The sequence below is a fragment of the Solanum pennellii genome, chromosome 8 (assembly GCF_001406875.1).
Source record: "Solanum pennellii chromosome 8, SPENNV200".
NCBI lineage: Eukaryota > Viridiplantae > Streptophyta > Magnoliopsida > Solanales > Solanaceae > Solanum > Solanum pennellii.
In genome coordinates, this window is record NC_028644.1 from 61,898,123 (window position 1) to 61,923,462 (window position 25,340).

A 25,340-nucleotide genomic window follows, 5' to 3' on the forward strand; every position below is an offset into this window, starting at 1 on the left:
TTTTTTCTGATTTGTCCGTGGCGGTGATGACTGCCGGCGGCGGTTCTGTGCTTCCATCGACGTATTTGAGAAGGTAATTGGCCTCAAGGGCTGTAAGAACGGTGATTTTCCATGTAGGGTAATTTATGTCTGATAATTTTTCGGGAATCAGGGCATGAAGATGCCTGAGAAGGAGTTTAACGCCAGAAGGAAGTGAATCGAGAGGATCCACCTCGGTTGTCATGGCTGCCGCCGCCCAAAAGAAGAGAGGGAACGATCGGTGCCCTAAAGAGAGAAAAAAACTAGAGAAAAGAAGATCTAGGTTTTCTGGCTCTTGATACCATGAAGGAATATTGATTGTATTGAAGTGTTAAGGGAATAAATGGGAGATATATATAGGAGATATTGGAAGGAGTACTAATCCTTATAGGATTAGGATTAAGGAGTACTAATCCTAATAGGACTAGGATTAGTACACAGTAAATACTAATATTATTTTATACTATTTATTTAATACTATCTGTTATTACCAACAAATAATAATAATAATCTTTTTAATAATTAAAGAATTCAAGTTGTTAATTTTAACTAACAAGACAAAGAATTAGAATATCAAGGCATTTTATTCAAATAATATCATAAAAGAGTGTCAAAACTTTATAATTTAAAAATTGTTTCAGGTGTACAATTCAATTTCAATGTTGTAACAAAAGAATGAAACAATTAAAGTTACAACATGTCATCTCTATGGAAGACATATTAACAACAACAAATGCCAATCTATCGTTTTCTTTGTTTTCTAAGAACTAATAATGTAGTCAATCTTATGGTAAGAGCATGCACAATTTTGAGCACCAATATCCTCTCCAACACAAGGAGGATTGGTCTTTCCATTTTGATACCATACTTTTCGTTGTTGCACTAGTTCACTTATGAAATTGTCAAGCATGTCTCGTGTGATTCCTGGCATAACAATAACATGTGCCATATCCTTAACGCATGAAAGTTGCCAACGGCGGACAAATTCATGGTCACGAGGCCTTTCAAGTACAACTATGATGCTAAGCTCATTTAACATGACACTTATCCCTTCTTTTTGAAGACAATCTTTCAAATATTTAGCATTGTCGAGACATCTTTTGACATCCTTTTGAAGTCCAATTTGACCTTTTGCGCTCAAGCTATACCATAAGAAAATTGGAGTTAAACCGTTACGGCTACCAGAAATAGTGGCATCGACAGAAGCAATGTATTCCACATTTGTTGAGAGATTATTGATATAGCTTTTTCTTGTTATTTGGACACCACAAGGCATTGGGCATCCTAGGAACTTGTGACCAGAAATTGTGACACTTCCAATTGGCTTCTTGAAACTAATCATCTGTTCAAATTTAAAAAGAACAATTAGAATGTCGCTTTGAGAATTACTTAGGAGTTTGTTAGAAGTAAGAAGCAATTGAAACTCACATTGTTTACAAAAGGGGTCATAAGACCACATAGTGCAGCATCACAGTGAATGTAAAACCTATCTTGTGAATAGCCACATTCTTTGAGTGTTTCAAGAATAACATCCAGGTCATCGATTGCTCCTTTGAACGTAGTTCCTATAGTTAAAAGAACCATCAATGGAAAAGACTTAAGATGACTGATTTGATCACATAAAAGAAAAAATGAAAAATGATAAAGAGGTTGGAGTATAGGTATATACCAATTGTGAGATTTATAATTGCTGGTTTCTCATTATTTTGAAGTAACTTTGCTCTTAAATCTGAATAATCCATCTCTCCATTTACTGATGTGTTGATTGTTTCTGAATCCATTCTATACATTCTTGCAGCTTTGAAGACTGAGTAGTGAGAGTCTTTTGACGCATATAATATTCCATCAGGAAGTAGCTCTCTCCTACATATGTAATGTTAAGAAATTAAAGAGCAGTGAAACAATAATAGAAGTTATTAATATTATAAAAACTCAGGTAACTTACCCTAACAAAATGCCATGGAGATTGCCTTCAGTGCCACCATTGGTAACATATCCCCAATATTGATCCTTTTCAATTTCCCATAGTTTTGCAAACCAATCCAAAACAGCCACTTCAAAGTCTTTAGAATGGAAATCGACAGTGTTTTGTAGGAAAGGATCACCACAATTGTTTAAGTGAAACTGTAAAAGTGGTGCTAAAGTTGCATAGTGATCATAACATATGTTGACTGGATAACCTAAATGATAATTGACTCGTTGAGTTAGTGTGTCCAAATAATTGATCAATATAGTGTCCAAAGAGGGACCATCATTGTTCAAAGCAGGTTCCATGACTTCAAGTTGTAAGTTCTTCCTTGGGCCTGCGCCTGATTGTTCCACCTTTTGTTTTTTGTTGTCCACATTTGGAAACAATCTTCGCCGCGCTAAACTTCTAGGTGTCATCGCTGCTAAACTTCTGGGGGTCATGGGTGATGGCTCAAAATCCTGTCAAATATCATAGTTCAATTAAAGATATAATTAAGTAAATAAAATATATTTTGTGATCTAATGAGGATGTCTGAGACGTAATATACAACAAAATTGTGCATGTAAACTAGCTAAGATGAAGAGTACATACCATTTCAAGTGAAAGGCTACCCATTCTCGTGAAACACAAATTTATATTTTTATAGTATGTTTTCTGTTTGCTTAGAATAAAGGAGAAGTATTTATAACTGTTGAGTGCATTTTGTTCATATGTCTTGCATACTTATATATAGGTCTTTTTGTGCATGCACCAACTACTCCTTTAATTTCCTCTTACTTTCTTCCATTTTGTTTCTCACTTTCAATTTTCAAATGTACTTTTCCCATGTGTGGTCTTGACCAGGCTATTCTTTGAAAGTGACTACTCAACTAACGAGCCAATATTATTATGAATGATGGGTTGGTGAGATTAATAACAACACAAATCCAAATAAATTAAACAGGCAAAGATCACTATAGTCACAAATTAAAACGCGTGCTTATAAACAATTCATTCTTTATTAAGAATTATAATAGTGCTAACAGCAATCATTCATGTCTAACTAAAACCCATAAAATTTACACAAGTATAAGTGGTTTCGCTAATTAGAAGGCTGGATGAAAGAGCTAATGCATAATACTATGAATAATGTTTATTTTTGAACATATGTAAATACAACTTTAAAAGTAAAAAGTTAGTTGAAAAACAGGTTATAAGTTATTTTCTGAATTTGGAATGCAACTTAAAGTTTGATTTAAAAATTTTATAACTTAACACCGATTTTTAAATAAAATAAAAAAATTATTCCAAAAAATATGAATAATTTTTTTTTTTGGTCAAATGATTCCTAATATTTTTGGTTTTCACTAGGATGCTACTTGGTTAATTCTTTGTCCGAATCCAAACAAAGTGGAATGTAGCTACTACTTCACTCCATCAAATGTCAATAATTAGGAACCAAAGAATTAGTTAACTAAAAATAGAGAATTGGTCAGTGGACAAAAACAGCTGCAGTTTTCAGAGACACAATAGGCAACTTTTTAATTGGTCTGTTCTCACCAATTAAAATTTAAAGATTTTACTCATATTTAAATGTCTCACCAATAACACATGTTGAATAATGAATATTTTTTCTGTTGAAAAAAAAACATGATTTACGCAAAATGGGGATTTGAATTTTTGATTTGGATTGCAATTGAGCTTTCAGATTTAATTTTTTAAAAGAATGAATTTTAGATTTGGGATGAATCGTATTTAGAAGTCCAATTTTTTTTTATAATGACTTTATATTTAGCCTGACTAATTAGACACTCGATCATATGAAAAATGTCAAATTCAACAGCCGATTTCAAAATCTCTATTTATGACGCACTCAAAATTTAATACTCCCTCTGTTTCAAAAAGATGACCTAGTTTGACTTAAAATGAAGTTAAAAAAAAGAAAGAAGACTTTTTAATCTTGTGGTTCTAAACTAAAGTTATGTCAAATGTATCAAAATGCCTATTAATCTTGTGGTTTTAAACATGTCACATGAAAAGTTAAGGTTAAAGTGTTGCCAAAAAAGAAAAAAAAATCATTCTTTTTAAACAAACGACATTCTTTTTGAAAAGGAGGGAGTAATTTTTTGTTAGAGTGGGTTAAATTGGCTCAAAAGCTGATCAAACCTAATTTTAAGTCAGTTTTTAAGTTCTGAAACTGTTTAAAATGTATTAAAAATAAGTCGGAAAGTGTTTGACAACATAAAAAATGACTTAAAATAAATCAAAAATAGATTTCCCCTACTTTTTATTTTTTGAACTAAAAGTCATTTTAGATATCCTCCGTCATATATACTTTTGGGAAAAAGGACAAATATGCCCCCGAACTATCGTAAATGGTATGCAGATACCCTCCGCCATACTTTTGGGACATTGATGTCCCTGCCGTCCAAAAACTAAAACATATATGTCCTTCACTCTAACGGAAGACTAAATAGAGACACCGCGTGGCGTTATCTTATTCGTCGATAAATGTTGGATCGGTGGATAAGATAATGACACGTGTATGTCTGTCACATGTATGTCCATTATATGAAGGGTATATATGCTCTAGTTTTTTATGTTAGGGACACCAATGTTCTAAAAGTATGACGGAGGGTATTTACATACCATTTACGATTGTTCAGGGGTATATTTGTCCTTTATCCCTTTTATTAATAACATACATAAAAATTCTCAATAAGAATGACTACAAGCAAGGGAAGCTAGGTCTTAATTTACCAATCCTAATGTGGTACCTAACATCTACTAATTAACAACCATGAAGAAGATATGAGCCACAGAGAACGTAACTAGATATTCTATGATCATCACAAAGTTTATTATACACTCTATAATGATATTACAAGTGAGGATTCTTAAGTAATGAAAAATCATAAAAGCTAAGGAGAAAGTTGAGTTATCAACATCAAACTTCCTTTTACAAATGTATGAAATAAAAAAGATAGTTTGACCCTCTAAAGGAACTTGTAGTATGTTTCTTTGGTCTTCTTCTTCAAATTTGTTCATTAATATATACTTGATAGTTCATCACTTCTTGATTTTATTGGATCTTGTTGAAGTTATTGACTCTATCATATGATTCTACTTCTTAGCCGCATAGGTAGGTGTCTTGGAACAAACTCTGTCACTTTACCATCCCAACTATGCTTCCTTTCATGCTTTGTTTTGTTGTAGCTTTGTTGCCTAGGAGAGATATCAGCATTCCTAGCTGTATTTGCAATTGCAAAACAATAATCCAACATTTGCTCTTCCTCTTCCTTACCTTCCTCAGAAATGTCCTCATCAGGTTAGCAAATTTATTTGGGAACAAAGTACTACTATATACCACCAACTTGAAGTTGTTTGTTAGTGTTAATAGGTGTAAGAGAAACCATTTTTTCAATATTAGGACTCACCAAATGGTCATTTAAGATTGCGATAACATTTGTTGATGATGACAAACCTTGTCGGGGAGTTACTAACTTGGCGCTACTAGTCACAAAAGCATGAGCTGTTGGACTCAATTTCTTTTGCATAGGAGGGGAAGTGACTTGTTCTTGCTTTTCATCTGCTATATCTTTCCACCTCGGAGTACTTGTTGCGCCCGATTGTTCCTTAAAAATAACTAATTTTTAACTTGAGATGAATTGATCTCATGCACAATATTATTTGTAAGAGCATCAAAAGTGTTAAAACACAAGACCTCGTTCAATATAACTTCTCGAGCACCTGAATTCATAGTTTGACTATCTACAATCGGTTGCACTATCTTACGAATAGGCGAACCAATAACAATACTTGGAGAGCTTTTCTTCGTTCACCACATCTCAATTAGATTGATGTACCAGTTCCACTCCTTTACCTGTACTCTTGGCATTCATCAAGACAATTAGATTAGTTCTGACATCACTTTTATTGGCATTGTCGACCTGCTGCATCAAGTTGTCAACTCAACCCCGACCATCATGTTGTACTGTATCCGCCACTACCTTCACACTGTTAGGACCGGAAATAAGCAGGTGTAAACGCGGAAGCTAGCAAAGCAAACCTCAAAAGACCACGAGTAAGAAGACAACGAGAAATATACCAAAAGACACAAAGATTTAACGTGGTTCGATCAATCGACCTACGTCCACAAAGGAGATGAGCAATCCACTATAAATATGAGAGTACAAAATACAGAGAGAAACAACCTCAACCAATTCACTCGGAATACATGGGAGGTTCACGCAAGTGATAAGTATCAAGCTTGTGACCCACAAATTCTCTCTCTAACCAAAACTATCAAAGCCTTTAAGACTACATTGTGAATGATGATTAAGTTAGAAGGAACATTCCTCTATTTATAGAGTCCTAAACCTTTTCCTACCAGAAAAAGGATTAGTCAATCCAAAATCTTTTCCTAAAAGGAAAACCTATTTATGGTAAGAAATTTAGGGCAAAATAAAACCCAACACACACTTGCGGTTAAAGTTATTTTTAAGAAAATCAATTCAAACGGGCTCTTAGTCTAGTTAATTCAAAATCAACTTTAAGTCTACACAGGCAAAGTTGAAGAAAATAATCAAAGATTGAATAAACTAACAAGGTCAAGTATGGTAGAAACAAAACAAAGATCACTGAAAAATTGTATACTTGTTTGTTCCAACTTGAAGCTGCTATAAAAAATATTTCTATCACCATATTTTTATCATGATCGCTAACAATTCTATCAGCTCCAATTCTTTTATCTCCAAATCTACCCCCATTAGTACTTATTTTTATCCAACTTTATGAGTTAGAGTTAAAATTTTATAATTTTGCTGTCAATATACAATACTTTTATGTGAAACACTATATTTTTGCATTACCCATTTGATATGACTAGAGATACTACATTTCAATCTAGTGATAGAGATTTCAGTCCCTCCATATTTTGCAAGCACATCTAGTTTTCCACAATTTCCAACAAATAATCATAATAATCTTTTTAATAATTAAAGAATGCAACCTGTGAAAACTTTATAATTTAAAAAATGTTTCATGTATATTATTCAATTTCAATGGTTCTAACAAATGAAAGAAATAATAAGGGTTACAAAAATGCCATCTCAATGGAAAACATACTAACGGCAACAAATGTCGTCTCTCATTTCTTTGCCTTCTAAGGAGTAATGTAGTCAATCTTATGGTAAGAGCATGCACAATTTTGAGCACCAATATCCTCTCCAACACAAGGAGGATAGGTCTTTCCATTTTGATACCATACTTTTCTTTGTTGCACTAATTCACTCATGAAGTTGTCAAGCATTTCTCGTGTGATGCCTGGCATTACAATAACATGTGCCATATCCTTGACACATGAGAGTTGCCAACGACGAACAAATTCATGGTCACGAGGCCTTTCAAGTACAACTATGATGCTAAGCTCATTCAGCATAACACTTATCCCTGCTTTTTGAAGACGATCTTTCAAATATTTAGCATTGTCGAGACATCTTTTGACATCCTTTTGCAAGCCAATTTGACCTTTTGCGCTCAAGCTATACCATAAGAAAATTGGAGTCAAACCGTTACGGCTACCAGAAATAGTGGCATCGACAGAAGCAATGTACTCCACATTTGTTGAGAGATTATTGATGTAGCTTTTTCTTGTTATTTGGACACCACAAGGCATTGGGCATCCTAAGAACTTATGACCAGAAATTGTGACACTTCCAATTGGCTTCTTGAAACTAATCATCTGTTCAAATTTAAAAAGAATAATTAGATTGTCGCTTTGAGAATTACTAAAGATATTGTAATTAGAAGTAAGAAGCAATTGAAACTCACATTGTTTATAAAAGGGGTCATAAGACCACATAGTGCAGCATCACAGTGAATGTAAAACCTATCTTGTGAATAGCCACATTCTTTGAGTATTTCAAGAATTGTATCAACATCATCAATAGCACCTTTGAAGGTAGTTCCTATAGTTAAAAAAAACACCATCAAGGGAAAAGTCGTAAGATGACTAACTCCATAAAAGAGAAGAAATAAATAAAAAGGATAGAAGTTGGAGTAGGTATATTTACCAATTGTGACATTTATAATAGCTGGTTTGTCCTTATTTTGAATTAACTTTGCTCTTAAATCTGAATAATCCATCTCTCCGTTTACTGATGTGTTGATTGTTTCTGAATCCATTCTATACATTCTTGCAGCTTTGAAGACCGAGTAATGAGAATCTTTTGATGCATATAATATTCCATCAGGAAGTAGCTCTCTCCTACATAAGTAATGTTAAGAAATTAAAGAGCACTGAAACAATAAGAGAAGTTATTATGATATATAGTCGAGTCAATATATATATGAACTTACCCTAACAAAATACCATGGAGATTGCCTTCGGTGCCACCATTGGTAACATATCCCCAGTATTGATCCTTTTCAATTTCCCAAAGTTTTGCAAACCAATCCAAAACAGCCACTTCAAAGTCTTTTGAATGGAAATCGACAGTGTTTTGTAGGAAAGGATCACCACAATTGTTTAGGTGAAACTGTAAAAGTGGTGCTAAAGATGCATAGTGATCATAATATATGTTGACTGGATAACCTAAATGATAATTGACACGTTGAGTAAGTGTGTCCAAATAATTGACCAAGATAGTGTCCAAAGAGGGACCATCATTGTTCAAAGCAGGCTCCATGACTTCAAGTTGTAAGTTCTTCCTTGGCCCTGCACCTGATTGTTCCACCTTCTGTTTTTTGTTGTCCACATTGGGAAACAATCTTCGCCGCGCTAAACTTCTAGGTGTCATCGCTGCTAAACTTCTAGGTGTCATGGGTGATGGCTCAAAATCCTGTCAAATATCATAGTTCAATTAAAGATATAACTAAGTAAATAAAAATATATTTTATCTAACGAGGAGGTCTGAGAGATAATATTTGTGGAGGGACAACAATATTGTGCATGTAGCTAGCTAAAATGAAGAGTGCATACCATTTCAAGTGAAAAGCTATCCATTCTCGTGAAATTCAAATTTATATTTTTATAGTATGTTTTCTGTTTGCTTAGAATAAAGCAGAAGTATTTATATTGTTGAGTGCATTTTGTTGATATGTCTTGCATTCTTATATATAGGTCTTATCGTGCATGCACCAACTACCTCTTTAATTTCCTCTCTTTTTCTTTCAATTGTGTGTCCCACTTGTTTTTTTCTACAGTTCTATTAAGTATATTATCTATGTAGCAAATGATGAACTTTTCACATGTGCGATTTTGACCAAGACATTCTTAGAAGGTGACAATTCAACCTACCAGCCAATATTATGAATGATGGGTCGGTGAAATTAATAATAACACAAATTCAAATAAATTAAACATGCGAATATACTATAGTCACAAATTAAACGCGTGGGAGTAAAAAAAAAAAAGGCATACTAAAGACGTACAAAATAATATGTTGGAATATTACTTTTACAATTCAATCATCTACGTTTTATTTTAGCCCTTATTTCTCTGATAATTAGTAAACCTCATTAACCTTTGCCATATTACTATATGTATTATGTAAAAAATACTTGAAATAATGTTCATGTTTAAATATACTTAAATATAACTTCAAAAAACGAAAAGTCAATTGGAAAACACATTATAAGTTGTTTTTCAAATTTGAAACACAAATTTTAAGTTGAACTTAGAACTTTTATGATCAAACACTGATTTTCAAATAAAGTAAAAATACAAAACATTCCAAAAAAATATTCCCTCGGTCCTTTTTTACCTGTCCTATTTTGACTTTTAGTTATTTATTTTTACTTGTTATTTTTGGCATATCAAGAAAATAACACTTTCTTTGTCCTTAATTACTTGTTTACATTTCCTTTTTTAATTGTCTCTAATTACTTGTCAATTTTGACAAATTAAGAAAGGACAATTAATTAATAAACGCATTATATTAATTATTTATTTTTTAATAAATATGTCAATTTAAAATTAGACAAGCAAGAATAGAGAAAATATTATACCCTCAATTTATTTAGAAAGTTATATTTTTTGGAAAAGGTAGAACCTTTGTAATGAATAAGTAAATAGGACAAAGAATGAATAATTCTTTATAGTCAAACGAGGACTAATGTATTTTGCATTCACTATGATGCTACTGATTCTGTCTGAATCCAAGAAAGTGTAATGTACGTAGCCTAATTCACTCCACCAAATGTCAATAATTAGGAACCAAAATAGTTGGAGCTTTTTCAAAGACACAAGTCAACCTTTCAATTGGTCTACTTTTAACACTGTTCACACCAATTATAATTTTTAAAATGTTATTACAAATATAAATGTGTTACTAATAACATGTTAAATACTATGAATACTTTTTTATTCTGTCCCAACTTAAATTTTAATTTCTTTTATTGAATTAAGGTTTAGCTTCTAGATTTAATTTTTAATTATTTTGGATTTCAGACTTGTGATTAATTATATTTGAAATATTCTTTTTTATTTTTGTAGTGAACTTATATTTAGCCCCATCAGTTAGACGCTCAACCATATGGAAAATGCCAAGTCCAATAAAATTTTTGTTAGCCTAATCATTTCAAAATCAATCAACTTTAATTTAGAATTTAGATATAGACTAACAAATCATTTCAAAATCAATCAACTTTAATTTAGAATTTAGATATAGACTAAAAAATCATTTCAAAATCAATCAACTTTAATTTAGAATTTAGACATAGACTATCTACTTGGCCTTTCTCCGTGATCATCTCAACAGAACTCTATATATGCCGCTAAACATGGGATACAACAAAAATAATCTTTAACCTAATGACAATAATTTCACACATTAATAAAAAGTGATAAAGTATTTACCGACATTACTTAATTATTATAGATTCAATATTATTATAGGTTTTAGAATATTTAACAATAGTTAAATTATTATCGTTAATTAATTACCGCTAAAAATATTTTTGATGAAGTGAAGGTGGAACCTAATTCTAACTATTATTGCCGAACGTTTGCTAATTCAAACAACTGAAATTTCCAAACTTAATAAAGATGGATATTGCTATGCTAGAATTTGAAAACAGAGAGCATTAAAGATTTTATAAGAGGCAAATGTTGTATTTTGCATTATACAATATTCTTTAAGTTATGTATCGTTTCTTTAAAGAATTTATGCCTCACTAGACATAAATTTAATTTCTAAAGACAAAAATTAAAGATCAGTCCATAATAATGAAAATTTCTTAGTTAAAAAAAGAAAAGATCAGTCCATATGGAAAACAAATAGTTTAATTAAATGGAATTGAATTGAGCTTTTGAGCCTACCAAACGTCTCACTCTAAAGGGATAATGCCCAAGTACCCCCTCAACCTATGCATGAAATCTCAGAGACACACTTATATTATACTAAGGTTCTATTACTCCCCTGAACTTATTTTATTAATAATTTTTTATCCCTTTTCGACCTACGTGGCACTATCTTGTGGGCCCAACGATAGTTGACTTTTTTTTAAAAACTAGTGCCACGTAGGCTAAAAGGAGTAGAAAATTACTTATAAAATAAGTTCAGAGGGATAATAGAACCTTAGTATAGTATAAATGTGTCTTTGGGATTTCGGACATAGGTTGAGGGGATACTTGTGCATTTTCCCCACTTTGAACGAATGAACGTGGAATCATGAAGAGTAAAGATTATGCATTTTTCTCCAAATAATATGCTAGTTACATGTTGTTATGTAATTTTTCTGGAATTGTCCGTGTTTGATCCACTCACTATTTATATTAAACAAAACTTAATTTAAACATACTACCACTATAGTCTACACTCTATAGACAGCAAAACAAATTAGTACATACTTTTTTCTTACAACATTCTAAACTTTTAAGTATGTCTATATCATATATTATTACAAGCAGGAAGCTCAAAACTTAAAAGTTAAATTACTATTTTGCCCCTTTAATAAATTAAAACTTCTATAATTTTCATATATATAATCTTCTTATTCTCATTTCATAATCTTGACCTTTCAAATTTCTAACACAAATGTAAATAAAAATAAAAATGAGTAATTATTCCTTATAGACAAGAAATTAAAGTAGATTCATGTATCTTTAAAATTAAATTTCATCTCTATCTTTTTTATATTTATTGTAACAATAATTCATGTGACTTTTCATGTTTCCATAATTTTGTTCTATAAATTTAACTTTTTCAAGAAAAACTTTTATTTACCACTCCTACAATTCTTGTGTGTAGGAACTCTAAACATGTGAAATAATGTCATAATTTGAGGTGAAAGTTGTGAGATTCCCTTCTGAAGTCACGAGAATAGACAAGAATTCAATTACTGAAGCACGGAGCTTGATGTGTTAGTTCTATACTTATTTGTAGTAAGAATTATAATAAGACTTTTTTGTCTCTCTTCATATATAGTTGAATTCTTGTTTTATTAGCAAGTTGCTCTAAATTCATATTTGTATTTTGTATGCTCAAATGTTCAGTTTCACTATAGAGACAAAAATAAAATGAAATGCCTAATTATCTTGCTCATTTGTACCTTTTCTTTTTTTTTTTCTTCATTTTGCTTCGTACTTATAATTTTACATATACATTAGTTTTCATCTTTAAGAATGAATGTGATAAAATAGGATGTTTACTCTTTTCTTTTCTTTTTATGGAATAAAAAGGTGAAACATATAATATTAGATTAATGGTGGATAAGTTATGTATGAAGAGAAAATTAAATTTTATATAAAAATAGTAGTTATTCATAAATATTCTGATTTCAAAATATAAATGATAAGACTTTTTACATTATAGTTTTAAATATTTATAGTTAACTAATTAATTTCAAGTGTTTGTGGATAAAAATTTAATACAATACTTTAAGCACATTCATTATAATTATCAGGAGATTCAAAAGGCAAAGTAAAAAAGTTGAAAGGTTTTGTTTTCCTTTCACTCAAAGTTAATCTTACACTATTTCTTCTAACATTATTCTACCAATAAAACGGAACTATCGAGAAATTTAATTTAGATAGTTGTTATTTTTCCTTTTTGCTTTGCAAACTTATTTTTTGAATTATAAACGAAGTTTATTTTATTAATTTCTCATACTATTATCTCGATGCATTCACTGGGAGGTCAGAAAATTAGAGTGTCACAATTAGTAGTAAAACAAAGTAAGAAATCTCAATTAGACATATTTTATTATTTAGTAATATTATCTTTTAAGAAATAATACACTCATGAGTTAAACGCGCAAAGCGCGTGTTCGGAAACTAGTATATATATATGGACCAACAATATTTATGTGTATTCATGTAAACAGTGGCGGAGTTAGAATTTTATCTAAGGAGTGTCAAAATATTAAGAAATAAAATCGCGTAGAAGCCAAGGAGTGTCAATATGCAAGATATATATATAAATAATTTTTATTCTAGCTACGTAATTTTTCGACGAAAGGGTGTCGGTCGACACCCCTTTTAACTATATGTGGCTCCGCCACTGAGTGTACATCTCAGTAGTCAGTTCCCTTCATTCATAATCTTATTTAATCGCAAATTAACAGTTACGCAAAGATCATAAAGAGTGTTAACTTTTTTATTGAAGAATGTTTCAGTTATATATGTTATCCAGTAGTACAATATATCATGTATACAATTGATTTTCAATGTTGTAAATAAAAGAATGAAGTAATAAGAGTTACAAAATGCCATTTCTTTGCAATAAATTAAACAACTGGATGATCTTATCGTCTCTGCCTTCTACGGAGTACTAATGTAATCAATCTTATGATAAGAGCATGCACAATATTTCGCACCAATATCTTCTCCAACACAAGGAGGATTGATCTTTCCATTTTGATACCATGCTTTTCATTGTTGCACTAATTCACTCATGAAATTGTCAAGCATTTCTCGTGTGATGCCTGGCAAAACAATAACATGTGCCATATCCTTGACGCATGAAAGTTGCCAACGACGCACAAATTCATGGTCACGAGGCCTTTCAAGTACAACTATTATGCTTAGCTCATTCAGCATGACACTTATCCCTTCTTTTTGAAGACGATCTTTCAAATATTTGGCATTGTCGAGACATCTTTTGACATCCTTTTGAAGTCCAACTTGACCTTTTGCGCTCAAGCTATACCACAAGAAAATTGGAGTTAAACCGTTACGGCTGCCAGAAATAGTGGCATCGACAGAAGCAATGTATTCCACATTTGGTGAGAGATTATTGATGTAACTCTTTCTTGTAATTTGGACACCACAAGGCATTGGACATCCCAAAAACTTGTGTCCAGAAATTGTGACACTTCCAATTGGCTTCTTGAAACTAATCATCTGTTGAAATTGCACAAAGAACTATTAGAATGTTGCTCTCAGAAATACTCAAGGATTTGTATAATTAGAAGTAAGAAGCAATTGAAACTCACATTGTTTACAAAAGGGGTCATAAGACCACATAGTGCTGCATCACAGTGGATGTAAAATCGATCTTGTGAATAGCCACATTCTTTGAGTGTTTCAAGAATAACATCAACATCATCAATAGCTCCTTTGAACGTAGTTCCTATAATTAAAAGAACCATCAATGGAAAAGACTTAAGATGACTGATTTGATCACATAAAAGAAAAAATGAAAAATGATAAGAGGTTGGAGTATAGGTATATACCAATTGTGACATTTATAATAGCTGGTTTATCCTTATTTTGAAGTAACTTTGCTCTTAAATCTGAATAATCCATCTCTCCATTTACTGATGTGTTGATTGTTTCTGAATCCATTCTATACATTCTTGCAGCTTTGAAGACTGAGTAATGAGAATCTTTTGATGCATATAATATTCCATTAGGAAGTAACTCTCTCCTGCAAAAATAATATGACGAAAATGTAAGAGCACCGAAATAATAAAACTCATGCTTGTGTCATAAGTATATATGAACTTACCCTAACAAAATACCATGGAGATTGCCTTCGGTGCCACCATTGGTAACATATCCCCAATATTGATCCTTTTCAATTTCCCAAAGTTTTGCAAACCAATCCAAAACAGCCACTTCAAAGTCTTTAGAATGGAAATCGACAGTGTTTTGAAGGAAAGGATCACCACAATTGTTTAAGTGAAACTGTAAAAGTGGTGCTAAAGTTGCATAGTGATCATAACAAATGTTGACTGGATAACCTAAATGAAAAAATTGACTCGTTGTGTAAGTGTGTCTAAATAATTGACCAATATAGTGTCCAAAGAAGGACCATCATTCTTCAATGCAGGCTCCATCACCTCAAGTTGCAAGTTCTTCCTTGGTCCTGCACCTGGTGGTGCCACTTTCTGTTTCTTGTTGTCCACATTCGCAAACAAACTAATTCGCCGCGCTAAACCTCTTGGTGTTAAGGCTGATGGTTCGAATTCCTGTTGTCAAGCATCATAGTCGAATTAGAGATATAATTTTAAAAAAGTAATTATAATGACTAACATGAGAGTACGTACCATTTCAAGTGAGAGAGTAGCCATTCTCGTAAAACACAAATGTTGTTTTTGTTTACTTAGTATAAAAATTATTGAGTGCATTTTGTTCATAGGTTTGGGGTACTTATATATAGGCCTTACAAGATGAAAGTCTTTGTGCACTTCCTCTCTTTTTCGTGTTAGTTTCTTCAATTGTGTATCCCACTAGCAATTTTCAAAGTTCCACTAAGTAGGACTCAATGAACTTCCCGTGTGTTAGAAAGTGACTTGTCAACTTTGCCAAACATTTTTCTATTATGAATGGGTAGGTGAGAATTGAGATTAACTAATTATGAGATAAATCCAAATCCAAATAAACTAGTGCCACAACTCGAGTGTGCAAACAATTTAATAATAGAAATTATACCACTTTTCGTAGCGGCCATTGTGCAACTACAACCACTAAAATGTTACTTGTTACAATAATTACTTGGTTATTTCTAACTTTTTATCTATATAAAAGAGAGACATGTCAAATATTGTACAATACCACATGTTTACAAATATGGTATATATTTGTATATACAACTAGATATGTACTACAAAGTTACTGACTCAATTCAATTATTTTTATTCTATTTTGCTCATTCATTAGTCAACGTCATCATTAACCTTTGCACCATTACTTTACTACAGAAAATGAGATTTATTTGCTCTACACGTACCACCATATGCGATATGCGTAGAAGTGAAAAAAAATATGATAGTGAAAAAAGCTTCTTTTTAAAAAAAAAAAAAAATCCACAGAGAAGAATTAGTATTTAAAAAATAACACAGAATATGCGTTTAAAAAAAGTAAAAGTTAGGCAAATCATATATTATAAGAAAGAAATTATTTCTTATCCCTATTCTTTCATTAATTATTAAAAAAAATTTTTTTAGTGTTTTTCGGATACATAATATTAAAGGTAGATACTTTTAATAATGGTCTGATACTTAAATTATTAAGTTGTTGTTATCAGTTCAAGCGTTAAATAAGGTATTAAAAACAGAAATGAATTGATTTCCACAAATCACGCGTACGTTTCTCCCTTCAACCAATCAGTCATAAACATCTAATTGAATTATAATTTTAAATTTCAAATTGTGAAACTTTTTCCTATTCTTTGAAAAACAGTAAAAGTTTGATTCAAACAATTTTGAAACACAATTTCGTGAAGATTCGAAATAAATATTTCGGTCTTGTTAAGGCATTATGGATCATGAAAAAGTGATGTTAGATACGAGCGGTACAGAAGTGATGTGCTAGTAATTGGAGAAAATATTTCATTCGTAAATCTTATTCAGTAATTGCAGCTGAATTGAGTATTGATGAATTGAAAAAAAATTTTGAGATGAGGTAATTCGTCTCCATTGTGTATTTGGAATGATATGAGGGTGAAATTGCGCATTGACATGAAGAAACATGAGGTAGGATTCGGTATGTATCCACTATGCGTTGGTACATCGAATAAAAGTGATGAAGAGATATTAAATTTTGATGCAACAACAGGTACAATTGTGTGTGTTGAAGGTGAAATATGGAACGCAAACATATACTTTCTTCACGAAAGATTCTTGATGCTTGCTTTTAAGAAGTATTATGCTTCATTTCTACTAATTCTCAAATTTGATACTTTATGAAGTACTTTTAGATTACTATTTTATGATGCAGTAAATGAAAAATGTTATGTTTTCAATTCTGGTTACATTTTTTTATTCTTAATTTTGATAAAGTTAGTTTGGTATACATTGTTTTGTGTCTAATACTTGTTATAACTTTTATATGAGATAGAATAGTAATATCAATATATGTCTGTCAAAGTTAAAAGAGACAACATGTAAAAAATGTATCATTTGAAACAATGATATATCATATACATAATATATTCTTCTAAATTTTGTATCTACTACTAATAGAGTATCAGATGTTGTATTTTATACCAATAATATATATTACATACAATTTTGATATTTGTGGATGCAATTGTGTTTCAAGCATATAATAATTTTCTTGAAATTTAAAAGCAACTTAAAAGTTTAAAGTAATTTTGGTATCAAAATTGTGCATTTGATACTTAATATATTTGTAACTTTGGCATGAGTTTACTAAATCGTATCAATTTGAGATGTTTGAAGCATCTAAGTATCTTATACATGATATTGATTTGATACCATCTGTTGTGATTTATACCAGTCTTATAAGCTATAATTTGTACCATATTGTGTGAAAATAAAATTTGTTATTTGTGAAAACAATATTGTATCATATACTTAATAAATTTGTAGAAATTTTGTATCAATTTCACTGTAACATAAGCTGAAGTGATATGTATAGTACTTATAATATACAAAAATTAATAACGTATTAAAATGTGTTGAAAACGAATTTAAAAGCGACATAAAGACATAAAAACTCTTCAAATTTAGAAGTATGAATTACTTAGAAATATAATGTTGACCTGGAAAGGAATACTGCAAAACACTTAAGGTATCTTTAAAACAATAAAACTTATCTTGATTGAAAGTTTGTAAATAAACTACTATTCTACATTAATCAGTTCATCATCTGCCAATGGAACGAAGACACCCTTAAGCCTTGATAGGATCAGCATTCTCGCTAACGTATTTTGCATTGGCCTTGTCTGTACCATATTTCCATAACAGTGTTGCATATCTTGAGCGAAGATAGTCACTTTGGAAAGGAATCGATGGGACCTTCATTTCGTCGCTAAAACATTCAACAAAAGCAGCTATATACATTCCGCAGTCAGTGCAAACAGAAAGAAGATTCACTATTACTGACATATAATAATGTTTTGCTTTAATTAATACTAAATAACAAGAATAATGGTACACAAAATCAATTATACTGTATCAAAAGTGACAAATGTAATGTGACCTAAATATAAATTCTCATAACCCTTTTTAATCTTATAAGTATCATAGATAATTATCATTTAATATGATGCACTGTACCAAAACAAACCTACATGCCAAAATAAAAATTAAACAGTTATCTTATATACATTAATGTTCATATTATTTGATACTAAAATAATAACAAACATAAAAGGTACACAAATTTCAATATGCCTTATGTACCATGAAATAGTTAATACTTTATGAGTTCTCTTCACTTTTGATACAATAATAGTAAATAAACAAATACACAATGTATCTTGAAAACACTTACATTCCAAAATGATACTGAAACAAGAATATTAGATACATTAATGCTCATGTTATTTCATACTAAACAAAAACAAAGCATAAAAGATACACAAATTATATTATTGCTTATGTACGATAAAATAAACGATACTTAAATGAAAAAAGAAGAATCACCAGACTAAAATAAAAAGATACATTAATGTTCATGTTATTTGATACCAAATAACAACAAACATAAAAAGGTACACACATTTCATTAGATATAAAGTGAAAAAACAGAAACATACCAAGACGATACTTAAACAAGTATTTTAAATACATTAATGTCCATATTATTTGATACTAAAGAAAAACAAAACATAAAAGATACACAAATTACATTATTGCTTATGTACAGTGAAATAGACGATACTTAAATGAAAAATAAGAATCATCAGACTAAAAAGAACAAAGATACGAATATGACAAAGATTGTTTACCATTGATAGTGTTGATCGAATAATGGGAGGGGTCACCTTTCTACCCCTTTTCTTTGGGGTTTTCGGATCTTTTGAAGTAGATGCATGTACTTTCTTTATCGATTTTCTCTTGCTAGAACTTTGATTTGTTATGACTATCGAGTCATGCGACCTGTTAGAACTCAATTCTTTGATGTTTTCGATTTTGAAAAAAAAAACTTTGGATTAGTTAGATGTTAGATGGATAGTGTAAGCCAAAACAATAGAGATTAAAAAAAAGAATGCGAAAATCAGAATGGATTAGATGAGAAAACCTATTTTGGACTCTAAATCTGATTGAATGAGGATAGATTTCTTTTGAAATTGATAACTGAAATATTAGGGGAATAAATTAAGGGCGAAATTTGGGGAATGGGAAAGGTTTTTTTCTAGTTTCAAAGTAAAAATTAACCTTAAGTATCATTGGGAGAGAAAAAGGGATTTTTGATTTTTCATAAAAGAGCAGGGAAATATTGGGAATAGATAAAGTAATATTGTATAGTTAAGTAATTTTTTCTTTAAAAAATTAAGAGGAAATAAGGGGAAGAGAACGCCTATGTTTAAAATTAGAGGATGAATTAATTTTTTTAAAGGAAAATGCAAAAGTACCCCATGCCGAAATCTGAGAGACACACTTATACTATACTAAGGTCCTATTACTCCTCTGAACTTATTTTATAAATAATTTCTATCCATTTTCGGCCTACGTGGCAATATCTTGTGCACACAATGCTTGTTGATATTTTTCCGAGCTAGTGACGTGTAGGCTGAAAAGAGGTAGAAAATTATTTATAAAATAAGTTCAGGAATAATAAGACCTTAGTATAGTATAAGTATGTCTCTGAATTTCGAGCATTGGTTGAGATACTTACACTACCACAAAATTCTCTTTTAGTGGCAATTATTTAGTGGCAATAATACAAGTGCCGCTAAATATGCTTTAAACCTAATTTTTTAGGGAATTTCTAACCAAACTAAGCCATTATATAAAACAATTTACCAAAGTAATACATTTTTCTAAAATTTTACAAAACTAGTATAAACGTATTTCACGGTAACGTTTTAGGGTATATTTTTTTTAAAAAAAACTAATAGCATTAGGTTGATATACGTTACTGTAAGTAACGTTTTACTCCTAAAACGTTATTTTCAGTAACGTTTTACTCCTAAAACGTTACTATGAGTAACGGTTTAGGAGTAAAACGTTACTATGAGTAACGTATATCAATCTGACGGAATCAACTTTTAAAAAATAAAATATATCCTAAAACGTTACTGTGGAATACGTTTATATTAGTTTTGTAAAATTTTAGAAAAATATATTATTTTGGTGAATGGCTTTATATAATGGCTTAGTTTGGTTAAAACACCTTATTTAGGGGCAATTGACCTTTAGCCGCTAAAACTTAACTTTTTAACACATTTAAAATATCTAATAATAAAGCCAAACACAATATTTCCAAATTCCAAAATTTTCGATCTCATTCTCCATTCCCATCTGAAGCGACAGTTTCGAGACTTACAAAATTGATCTGAAGCTTCTTCTTCTTCGTTTTCGACTTCGTTGTTTACATCTCCGTTTCCTTCGTCCGCCATGATTTCTAACCCTTTGTCAATGCCTCAAGGTACGCCTATGCGCTCTGATTCTTTTATCTTGAATGTGATTGGATTTTAATGATTGTTTTCCGTATGAGTAATGAAATTGTGATACATGAGGATTGTAGTGTGTTGTAGTTTGCTGAGAGAGTTGTATTTTGTGCATTGTGTGTTGTGCTAAGCCCTACTTGTATTAGATTTTCAGCATATAGATAGTGGTCCTTCCTCCTATGTAGCCTCCTCTGGTTAGATTTCTTAGCATATTTGTGGAGTTGTGCAAGTTTGTTTCGTAGTAATTATATGGGGCAGTATTTGCTATATCGATAGGGTACTGAACAAGGTTTCCATCATTTTGCATGTCAAGGCAGAAAATTGACCACATCCTTGCATCCACTCAATCAGAGTCTAATGGATTAAAATGAGTCAGATTATTTGTGTGTGAGCTTAAAAACCTTGGTTCCTGGAAAATATCTCAATGGCTAGTGTTGTGTCATCCCTTCTCTACCCTATAGCTAGCTATATGTAATTAATTCAGTCTGCTTTACTCCGAAACCTGCATGTTGCTTGTTCCTTAAGGTGAATCCCGTGTAACTAAGCACTACTTCCCTTAATGCACTCTTCTGTCAAAATTCAGGTAAAGTTCGAGTAAGGTTTACATTATATGATAAATAAAGCTCCTGAAGAGTTTGTACCTGAATGATTTTACTAGGAAATGAACCACGCAACTTGCACTTCCGGAAAGTCAAGGTAGTCAATTTTATATAATTTGCTATAAATTCTGGAACTCAACTAGTGATTACTTCATTATCCAGCTCCAAATCAAGCACATGACCTTCTTGATCACGACTTGCACCTAGCCACAGGCAACAGTCGGTGTTTAGATCCCATCTAACCAGTTTGGTTGATTTAGAAAAATCGAACGTAAAGCTGTTGAGTGTCTTTTGGTAAGTAGTTTCCAATATAGTCAATACGTCAGATGTTACAATTTGTTTGTTATATAGATTAGTTTGACGTTAGATGTAATACGTAAAGCTGTTGAATGTCTTTTGAAAAGTAATTTCCAATGTAGTCTCTATTGGTAAGCTTAGACATGATTTTCACAAGCTTAAACACTATATCTAGAACTAGTATGTTGATTTGATCTTTTATGCTAACTTTTTTTTTTTTGTAATTGTAGAAAAGTAAGAAATATCTTGAACCATCATGGAGAATTCTAGAAATAGAAGTGGATGGATTACAATGGTCAGTAAAGAGTATTTAGATGGAGTAGAAAATTTCCTAAACCATGCATTTCGTGAGAACCACAATGGAGGAACAATTTCATGCCCTTGTACAAAATGTGTGCTATACTATCAAGTAAATCGGGCAGCGGCATATGATCATCTCGTTGTTAATGGTATTAAGCCATCATATAATACTTGGTTTGTCATGGAGAGTCTCTCAATGGATCAACAAGTATATGAGAGAATAATGACAGACAAGAAGTTTTAAGGGGCACTGATATGAGAGAAATGATACATGATATTTCTGGAAGCTTCATCCAGTTCAATGATAACATTAGTGAAAGGGAAGAGATAGATCAGTTTGAACAATAACTCATGAGAGATTCAAATGAAGAACTTTACCCTGGGTGCAAAAAGTTCAGTAAACTATCGTTTGTGCTTCAACTTTACCGCATAAAACTATTACGGAAATGGTCGAATGAGTCTTTTAATGCCTTGCTTGGTTTATTGAAGGATGCATTACCTGTGGGTGAGAAGTTGCCTTTTTCATTTTATGAGAGCGAGAAGATTATTGAGGGCTTGGGGTTAAATTACAAAAAAATTCATGTTTGTCCCAACGATTGCATGCTTTTTTAGGAATGAATTTCCCAAAGTTGCGCAAACCAATCCAAAAGAGCCACTTCAAAGTCTTTAGAATAGAAATTGACAGTGTTTTGAAGGAAAGGATCACCACAATTGTTTAGGTGAAACTGCAAAAGTGGTGCTAAAGATGCATAGTGATCATAACATATATTCACTGGATAACCTAAATGATAATTAACTCGTTGTGTAACTCTGTTCAAATAATTGACCAAGATAGTGGCCAAATTAAGAGGGACCATCATTCTTTAATCTCCATCACCTCAAGTTGCAAATTCTTCCTTGGCCCTGCGCCTAGTTGTGCCACTTTTTGTTTCTTGTTGTCCCCATTAGGAAACAAACTTCGATGCGCTAAATCTCTCGGTGTTAAGTCTGATAGCTCAAAATCCTGCTGTACGTCATGAAACATCATATAGTTCAATTAGAGATATAATTAAATTAATAAAAACATATTTTATCAGACGAAGAGATCATGCAAATAAAAATCTCTATAATAAAGATAAGAAGAATTTAAGATAGTGGAGATGTTTGTTCATGTAACAAACATGACATGAAGAGTACATAGCATTTCAAGTGAGAGACTACCCATTTTGGTGAACCACAAATTTTTTGTTTGCTGAAATGTATTATTAGGATGTAGAAGCAATTGGTGACTGAATATTGTGTTTATATGTTTGGTGGTACTTACTACTTATATATAGCTCAAACTAATCACGATGTTCCTTTTTCCTCCTTATTTCCTTCTCTCTTTCCTATTAGTTTCTTCAAATGTATCCCACTTACCTTCTTTTTAAGTTCCTTTAAGTACATATTGACCCCGTGTTGGAAAGTCACTATATTATTTTATCATCAATGGGTAGGTGAGACCAATGAGAAGCCAAATCCAAATGAACATTCAAATAGTGCGGGTAGAAAGTAAAGCTATAAACTACTTCATTTATAAACTGATTTTATTTGTACCAGTTTACACGATACTTTTCATTTTTTAGAATCAAACAATTTGAGCTTGATCACAAATTTACATATTAAAATTTTTATTTTTAAATATATATATATATACATATATATTTGTGAACTACGTAAAAAGTACAATAAATCTCAATAATTGAGAATTTAAAATGTTTAAAGATATATAAGTAAGATAGACTTATTTGAATATCAAAATTCAAAATGTGTCATATAAATTAAGAGGGAAGAAATATTATATAACTACAACCAATAATCTTCAAAATAATGTATCTGCCTTGAAAAAAATTACAAAATAAACATCACTAGCTCTTGATCGTGAAGTTACGATCATATATAATTGATGAACACCTTTCAAATACAATCTATTTTTCTTTTAGATATTTGTATTTGAAATTTACTATATATGTGTATATAACTATAGTTAATTTTTCCTTAATTAAAGGTGTTAGTTACTAATCCAGAATATGGAAAAATCCTTGTTGATAAAAATCAATTATCTTGAATAAGCCATATGCAACATTATCTAAATTAATTGTGCTTCAACATGAATATCAGGTTGAAAATGAAATACAAAATAAACATCACTAGCTCTTGGTCGTGAAGTTATGATCATACATAATTGATGAATACTTTCAAATACAACTTTTTTAGATATTTGTATTTGAAATTTACTATATACGTGTATATAACTATAATTATTTTTTTCTTTAATTAAAGGTGTTAGTTACTAGTCCTGAATATGGAAAAATCCTTATTGATAGAAATCAATTATCTTGAATAAGCCATACGCAACATTATCTAAATTAATTGTGCTTCAACATGAATATTAGCTTGAAAAAAAGATACAAAATAAACATCACTAGTTCTTGATCGTGAAGTTACAATCATATATAATTGATGAACACCTTTCAAATACAATCTATTTTTCTTTTAGATATTTGTATTTGAAATTTACTATATATGTGTATATAACTATAGTTAATTTTTCCTTAATTAAAGGTGTTAGTTACTAATCCAGAATATGGAAAAATCCTTGTTGATAAAAATCAATTATCTTGAATAAGCCATATGCAACATTATCTAAATTAATTGTGCTTCAACATGAATATCAGGTTGAAAATGAAATACAAAATAAACATCACTAGCTCTTGGTCGTGAAGTTATGATCATACATAATTGATGAATACTTTCAAATACAATTTTTTTTAGGTATTTGAAATTTACTATATACGTGTATATAACTATAATTATTTTTTTCTTTAATTAAAGGTGTTAGTTACTAGTCCTGAATATGGAAAAATCCTTATTGATAGAAATCAATTATCTTGAATAAGCCATACGCAACATTATCTAAATTAATTGTGCTTCAACATGAATATTAGCTTGAAAAAAAGATACAAAATAAACATCACTAGCTCTTGATCGTGAAGTTACGATCATATATAATTGATGAACACCTTTCAAATACAATCTATTTTCTTTTAGATATTTGTATTTGAAATTTACCATATATGTGTATATAACTATAGTTAATTTTTTCCTTAATTAAGGTGTTAGTTACTAATCCAGAATATGGAAAAATCCTTGTTGATAAAAATCAATTATCTTGAATAAGCCATATGCAACATTATCTAAATTAATTGTGCTTCAAAATGAATATCAGGTTGAAAATGAATGTAACGACCTGTTTAGTCGTTTTGAGAAGTAGAGTTTATTCTGGTAAATAACTGTCAGGGTCGACGGATTTCACGACGGACCGTCGTGGGCACGACGGACCGTCGTGGG

At 31.0% G+C, this 25,340-nt stretch overlaps 1 protein-coding gene, 2 long non-coding RNA genes and 2 pseudogenes across 3 annotated transcripts; 1 reads left to right on the forward strand and 4 right to left on the reverse strand.

The window, feature by feature from the left end:
• Nucleotides 1–612: 612 nt before the first annotated feature.
• Nucleotides 613–2,708, reverse strand: LOC114078376 (annotated as a pseudogene).
• A 4,286-nt stretch (nt 2,709–6,994) lies between these two features.
• LOC107027995 (histidine decarboxylase-like) lies at nt 6,995–9,077 on the reverse strand. Its single transcript, XM_027919152.1, has 5 exons — nt 8,949–9,077; nt 8,327–8,808; nt 8,041–8,234; nt 7,799–7,935; nt 6,995–7,709 (listed from the first exon to the last, which is right to left on the reverse strand). The coding sequence occupies exons 1-5, from the start codon at nt 9,075–9,077 to the stop codon at nt 7,131–7,133; spliced, it is 1,521 nt and encodes a 506-aa protein (XP_027774953.1). The 3' UTR covers nt 6,995–7,130.
• Nucleotides 9,078–13,545: 4,468 nt separating this feature from the next.
• On the reverse strand, nt 13,546–15,526 carry LOC107028014 (annotated as a pseudogene).
• Nucleotides 15,527–20,530: 5,004 nt separating this feature from the next.
• On the forward strand, nt 20,531–22,438 carry LOC114078377. Its single transcript, XR_003580028.1, has 2 exons — nt 20,531–20,753; nt 21,902–22,438. It is a non-coding gene; the product is annotated as an uncharacterized LOC114078377 (long non-coding RNA).
• Nucleotides 22,431–23,353, reverse strand: LOC107028107. The gene is made up of 2 exons (XR_001457793.2): nt 23,172–23,353; nt 22,431–22,977 (listed from the first exon to the last, which is right to left on the reverse strand). It is a non-coding gene; the product is annotated as an uncharacterized LOC107028107 (long non-coding RNA).
• Nucleotides 23,354–25,340: the final 1,987 nt, after the last annotated feature.

Coding starts and splice junctions, on each gene's coding strand:
- LOC107027995 (XM_027919152.1), bottom strand. CDS start 9,077: ATGCAAGACATATCAACAAAATGCACTCAACAATATAAATACTTCTGC. Junction 8,235..8,326: donor CTCCATGGTATTTTGTTAGG/GTAAGTTCATAT, acceptor TTACTTATGTAG/GAGAGAGCTACTTCCTGATG. Junction 7,936..8,040: donor TATTATAAATGTCACAATTG/GTAAATATACCT, acceptor TTTTAACTATAG/GAACTACCTTCAAAGGTGCT.